This window comes from Lontra canadensis, unplaced genomic scaffold, assembly GCF_010015895.1.
Source record: "Lontra canadensis isolate GAN:19392208 unplaced genomic scaffold, GSC_riverotter_1.0 scaffold177, whole genome shotgun sequence".
In the NCBI taxonomy this organism is placed as follows: domain Eukaryota; kingdom Metazoa; phylum Chordata; class Mammalia; order Carnivora; family Mustelidae; genus Lontra; species Lontra canadensis.
Window position 1 is genome coordinate 1,711,319 of NW_022631171.1, and position 6,511 is coordinate 1,717,829.

The 6,511-nt window shown below is 53.0% G+C and overlaps 1 protein-coding gene across 1 annotated transcript; it reads left to right on the forward strand.

The window, feature by feature from the left end:
• Nucleotides 1–3,874: 3,874 nt before the first annotated feature.
• SOX17 (SRY-box transcription factor 17) lies at nucleotides 3,875–6,264 on the forward strand. The gene is made up of 2 exons (XM_032846597.1): nucleotides 3,875–4,348; nucleotides 4,975–6,264. The coding sequence occupies exons 1-2, from the start codon at nucleotides 4,042–4,044 to the stop codon at nucleotides 5,886–5,888; spliced, it is 1,221 nt and encodes a 406-aa protein (XP_032702488.1). The 5' UTR covers nucleotides 3,875–4,041; the 3' UTR covers nucleotides 5,889–6,264.
• The last annotated feature ends 247 nt before the right edge of the window (nucleotides 6,265–6,511 follow it).

The window sequence follows — 6,511 nt, forward strand, 5'->3', positions numbered from 1 at the left end:
CATGCATAACATCCGTCCCCAAACCCCCTCTCACCATCCCCTTTTTCGGCTCCCGCACAGCGGAGGGGTTGGGGCCGAGAGCAGGGTGCCACGTCCGTGGGGCTCCGACCCTAAGGACCTAAGGAGGGATGGGGAGGTGTGGTGGAGTGGGTGGCCACGTCTTCCGGGCCACTAGGTCCTCCCCACCTCTTCCATCCCGCCCGCGACCTTCGACCTCGCATCCCGGACCCACGGGGGACAGGGAGGAGACGCGCAAGGTATAGAGACTCGCGGCGCCGCCGCCGGGTCGGCGCCGGGGCGCGCGGTGCGAATCGGCGGCATCCGGTTGCGCAGCCCTACCTGGGAGGTGCGGAGCCTCGGCTGCGCTCCGCCGCCGAACGCCGCCTCCCGCCGGGCTCCCGGGGGCCCCCGCCGGCGCGCGATTTATAAATGCAAAGGTCTTATTGTTGTGCTTTGTTCCAGGGATACCATTGTCTATTCATCGGCGGCCTCCTCGGCGTTTTCCCTGGGTTTGAGGCGCACACTCTCCTCCCCGCCCCCAAAGACTTGCTCTCCAGAGCCAACCCGGATCTGTCTGGGTGCCCACGGCCTTCCCTAACGACTTGAAAGTCCTTCGACTGGCTCCCGCTTCCCGAGCACGGAAAACACAAAAGCCTGCAGGAAATCACCCAGTCTTCGCCTGCTCACTCGGGGGCCCGGGAAAATGCGCGGCTCCGACTCCCCTGGGTCTGAGCCACAGCTCGTCACCTACCCGGGTTAACTTCTGCGCCCGCTGGCCAAAGGCCCCAAGTGGCAGCGGGCACAGCTTCTTGCTGCGCTAGTCGCTTCCTCGGCCAGCCTTTCGAGCCTCGAGTCTGGCCTGGGGACCGTGAGTGCAATTAGCAGCCAGGAACCCAGAGATCCTGGGCTGTGCGGTGCAAATGCACCCGGCCGGCTACACGAGACTCTTACTCGCGAAACTTGTTTGTCGTCCCCCACCCCGCCCCCGCCCGAGTCCCCCGCGTAAATCTCTCGTGTTGAGAAAAGCAAGGCTTGCAGGAAACCACTCCGGATGTTTGCTGCTTTTCATGTGGCATTTGTGGCTGGCTCTGATAACGTCTAGAGCTCGACTTCCAACACCGCGTTTAGTAAAGAGACCGAAATAGAAGAGTCCACACACACCACGGACTGGTCTGAGGCGCCGCAGCCCCCAACGCCCTCCCCCCCAAAATACATGACAAGTGAATGATCAGAAGAATTTAGATCTAGGTAACGGTAGGTAAAAGGGACTAGTCTTAAAAAGGCACTGTAATTCCCAACTGGCAAATACAAGTAAACTACTATTTTATAACTGCCAGGGAAGGCGTTCTAAGACGTGGGGGAGGGACGCAAAACCTGAATCTCCCACTCCATCCTGTGGATGCTGTGCTTTCACCTGAGTTCTCAGTAATCTTACCCGACAACAGTCAGCAGTCTGTCTCTAGGAACACGTGCAAATAATAATGGAGATCGTCCAGGTTGTATCTCCCATCATCGGCTCTCTGCGTCTCTCCCTGGAATGGTGTGGGCCAGGAAGAAGAGGATGAAGAAAGTGTACAAGGGTAAATCCATGCATAGACATTTTTTTTGGATTCACATTGGATTGAATTTCCTGTACCCTATTTTATTATTATTATTTTTTTTTTACAGAACTAATCAAGTAGATTAATATAGGCAGATAAAATGGATTCTGGAATGGGCATTGTTTTTGTTTGGTTTTTGATCTCTAGTCTAACGAAACTCCTGTTCATAAAAACTTTGCGCTGATACAAAATCTGCTTCGAGATCTTTGCAAAGATATTATTACCTAGAAGAATTAGAGAAGATCGCCAAGAAAACAAGGAGCAAGACGCTATGGGGTGAATTTGTTCTCTCTACTCCTATAGTTTCCTTATTTATATAACAATTTGCAAAGCAATTATGCTTAATTTTCAAGCCTCTATTTATTTCAGGAAAAAAAAACAAGCTTTAAAGGAAAGGTACACAATCAGTTGAATTTGTTTAGGATCAGCTACTTCAAAACTACCCATTAAAAATAATACTTGTCTGATTTTCTTCAGGAGATTAAATTTTTTTTTTTTTCTGGGTTGATACTCAGAGACCCAGAACATAGAACCACTTAATTTATCTTGTGTATGAAGACTGGCTTCTAACTGTGAGGAGGGGGGTGGGCAACCAACGATTCACAGATCTTCACAGAGTCAAAGTAAATTTGGCTTAAAACAAGTGTGAACGAGTTTTTTTTTGGGGGGGGGGATGGCAATGTCAGAGAAACTGAAGGCCAGAGGTTCCCTAAGACGTTGTGTTTCTTTGTTTTTATCAATGCCACCAGTAAGCAGACTTGATAGCATACTTCGTTACTCTAGTTTTACAAAAAAGTTGTAGCATTTACCCCAGATCCCAGATGTAAGCCTTAGCTTGTCATCACACCATCACAGTAAACAAAGAAAATCTGTTAGGGAGATGGATGTATTAATTTCTTTGCAAAGTTATGAAATTATGCAGAAATGGCTGAGTTAATTGCCTTAGAAAACACAAATACACAAATACACAAGCAAAACAGCTTGGTTTAGTGATTAGGAGCTCAAAATCAGGGCAGACTAGTGGAGATGAATTCCACTCCTCGATGCTGGGACCTCAGGAAAGTTCGTTAATCTCACTGGGTCTTAGGATTCTATCCTGTAATATGTAACAGTGTCTGCCTCACACAATTATAAGGATAAACTGGCTTGCTAAATTTGGAGGGCTGTGCCATGTAAGTGCAATGCGAGGGTTTGTTTAAAAATCCCACTGAAAAGGTTTCCGTTTTAAACACAAGTTGAAAACTCATCCAGATTTCCATTTCAGTCTAAAGAAAAGTATAGAATCCCATAAGAGCTACAGTTACTTTTTTGAGCAATGGGATAGCTCTTTCCTCCATTAGAGGGACTTTAAGATAAATATTGCTGCTAGTGTTACCGCATTTTAGAAATCAAAACTAAGTCTTGCCTCTTTTACTGAACACACCTGAGAAACCTTTTATGTTTATCACACATTTCATGCACAAATTTTCAAGGGTTGCTTCATTGTTATGAATAAAAGTTTTAAATTCTTCAGGATGACAGAATAATGGCTACAGATGTCATTCTGTATTTAACCTTGTTTTAGAAATTAGAATTTACCTGGGACATAGCATTTTGAATGTAGTACTAAAAGCAAGTTAAGTCCCTGGGGAGACAATGTATTTTTAATTTATTTTCAACAGTATCTACTGCGTTCGCTAAAACACACTTGAAGAAGTCACCCGTGGGGTTCCCTGAAGGTACTTAAGTCACCCCCCTCAAAATGAAATCCTTAACTCCCATAATAGTGTATGCTCAAATGTTACCTTATTCTTCCCACCTAATATAAAAATCTTTCTGAATATGGTATATACATACATAGATTTATTCTTTTTAAATAGCTGCATAGTAACCCAAATTATAGAAATATCATATTTAAGGGGGGGGAAAGGTGTATGCTCTGTGTGTTCATCCGAACTATCGCGGCCAAGTCGTTCTATCCAGAGCTACAGTCAACATTCCAGAAGGTTTTTCAGGAGTCCCCTTTCCCGGGTCGGAGGGAATGTGGCGCCAGAGCCTGGCTTCAGCCAGTTTTCCCGGGGGCAGGTGTAGCCTTGGGCGCGGAGCCGGGGGGGGGGGGGGGGGGGGGAAGGGGGGGGCGGGGGGTTGAGCTGAGACTTGAGACTCGGGCGGCTGGCTGGGCGTGGGCCTAAGGACTCTCGCCCGTCCCGCCCCCGCCACTCCATTGGCCACATCAGTGCAGAAAAGGGCCCGCGGACCCGGGCGCCCGCAGTGTCACTGGTCCGGTGGGGACGCTGCTTGCGGCTGGGACTGGCCAGGAACGTCGGCAGCGGTGTAGAGCCCGGGAGACTTGCGTAGCCCACGGGGCATCTTTGTCCCTCGCTCCCACCCCCTCCCCCGGGTCGGGGGAGGCGGCGTGTCCCGCGGAGGGTTGTGAGGCGCGGGGCAGGGCTGGAGCGCCATGAGCAGCCCGGATGCGGGGTACGCCAGTGACGACCAGACCCAGACCCGCAGCGCGCTGCCCGCGGTGATGGCCGGGCTGGGCGCCTGCCCCTGGGCCGAGTCGCTGAGCCCCCTTGGGGACATGAAGGTGAAGGGCGAGGCGGTGGCGAGCAGCGGGGCGCCGGCTGGGCCGGCGGGCCGAGCCAAGGGCGAGTCTCGCATCCGGCGGCCGATGAACGCTTTCATGGTGTGGGCGAAGGACGAGCGCAAGCGCCTGGCGCAGCAGAACCCCGACCTGCACAACGCGGAGTTGAGCAAGATGCTGGGTGAGTCCGAGTTTACGACCCAGGGCGGTGGGAATCGCGAAGCCGCTTCCTTGAACCTTGGAGGGAGTGCGTGGCTTGTGCTCGAGGCCACTGATGTGGTGCCTTCAGGGTCTTCCCTGTGGCCCTCGGTTCTCCTCCCGCATCCCCTCTCCCTACTCTCCAAATGGTCTGCATAGTCGGAGCCCGGGTAACCAGGGTGACCGGGGGCGCGGTTACAACGGCTCCGGGGAGGCGGCTTCCCTGTGCGTCTGGGCCGCCGCGCGAGTATCCCGGGAACCGAGCGGGTTTGGTCCTGCCCGTTCCCCAATCCCTCCTCCCCGAGTAGAGGACGTTTTCAACTCCTTGAAAGACAGGGAATGGGTGACCTGGGAAGCCACTTCTTAGAGGCTAAAAGAAAGGGAGGGTTGCCCTTAGAGGACCCAACATGTCCTGTCTCCCGCAAGTGTTTGGACTCCACTCAGTCTCTGGAGTCGCAGACTTGCGCTCTTTAACTTGACCTCTTCGCGTCTCTAGTTGGTCAATTAAAGGTTGGAGGGGAGAGGTAGAGCCTGGTGGGGCCATGGGACCTAGGAGCGGGAGTTCGGACAGTAATCCCGGCGCCCCTCCACCTTCCTGTGCCTATGCAGGCAAGTCGTGGAAAGCGCTGACTCTGGCGGAGAAGCGGCCCTTCGTGGAGGAGGCCGAGCGGCTGCGCGTGCAGCACATGCAGGACCACCCCAACTACAAGTACCGGCCGCGGAGGCGCAAGCAGGTGAAGCGACTGAAGCGGGTGGAGGGCGGCTTCTTGCACGGCCTCGCGGAGCCACAGGCCGCCACGCTGGGCCCCGAGGGCGGCCGCGTGGCCATGGATGGCCTGGGCCTGCCCTTCCCGGAGCAGGGCTTCCCGGCCGGCCCGCCGTTGCTGCCCCCGCACATGGGCGGCCACTACCGCGACTGCCAGGGACTGGGCGCGCCTCCGCTCGACGGCTACCCGCTGCCCACGCCGGACACGTCCCCGCTGGACGGCATGGAGCCGGATCCCGCCTTCTTCGCCGCTCCGATGCCCGGGGACTGTCCAGCGGCCGGCCCCTACAGCTACCCACAGGCCTCGGACTACGCGGGGCCCCCGGAGCCGCCAGTCGGCCCCATGCACTCCCGTCTAAGCCTGGAACAGGCGGGCCCTGCAATGCCGGGCCACGTGGCGCCCTCCAGCGCCCTGCAGCTGTACTACAACGCGATTAGCTCGCCCGCGGCCGGCGGCGGGCGCGGTTTCTCCATGCACCCGCAGCAGCACCCACCCGGCCCCGGGCAGCCGTCGCCCCCTCCCGAGGCCCTGCCCTGCCGGGACGGCGGGGACCCCAATCAGCCCGCCGAGCTCCTCGGGGAGGTGGACCGCACGGAATTTGAACAGTATCTACACTTTGTGTGCAAGCCCGAGATGGGTCTCCCTTACCAGGGACAAGACTCTAGTGTGAATCTCCCAGACAGCCACGGGGCCATTTCCTCGGTGGTGTCCGATGCCAGCTCTGCGGTATATTACTGCAACTACCCTGACGTTTGACAGGTCCCCGATCCGATCCAGCCTGCAGGCCAGAAGCACAGTGTTACACACTTCCTGGAGGGGCTAAGGAAATCCTCAGCCTCATGTTGTTTTGTTTTGTTTTTAAGTTGCCTAGGCATATAATTTATGGTAATTTATTTTGTCTGCCACTTGAACAGTTGGAGGGAGAAAAATGTGAGGTCGTGTTTTAAGATTTGTTCAGATACTTGTTTCCCACAGTTGCGTTGTGAAAACCCTGTTTCCCAGTTCAAGATTACCAGTTTTGAATGTGTCCCAGAATAACTTGCTCCATTTTCTGAGAATTTATTGATCAAAAAACCATTTTGTCCTGGGTGTGTTTTCTCGATCTTTAAAAAAAATAAAATCTGGAATCCTACTTTTTCGCTCTGCTAGTGCCTCTGTCACCAAAGCCAATTTTTAAGATGAAGGTTAAGTATTGGTAGCATTGGGAATATTTTAATGATATTTAATATATAGTTGCTGCAGATTTCTTGTTCTTATATTGGTAGAACTAAATGATCTGAGGATAAAACCTAAAAATGAATGTTGGATATCTAAGGTTTTGTTTTTTGCAAGGTACAAAAACCTCGGGGAAATGAACCTATGTTATACATTTCAGTGAT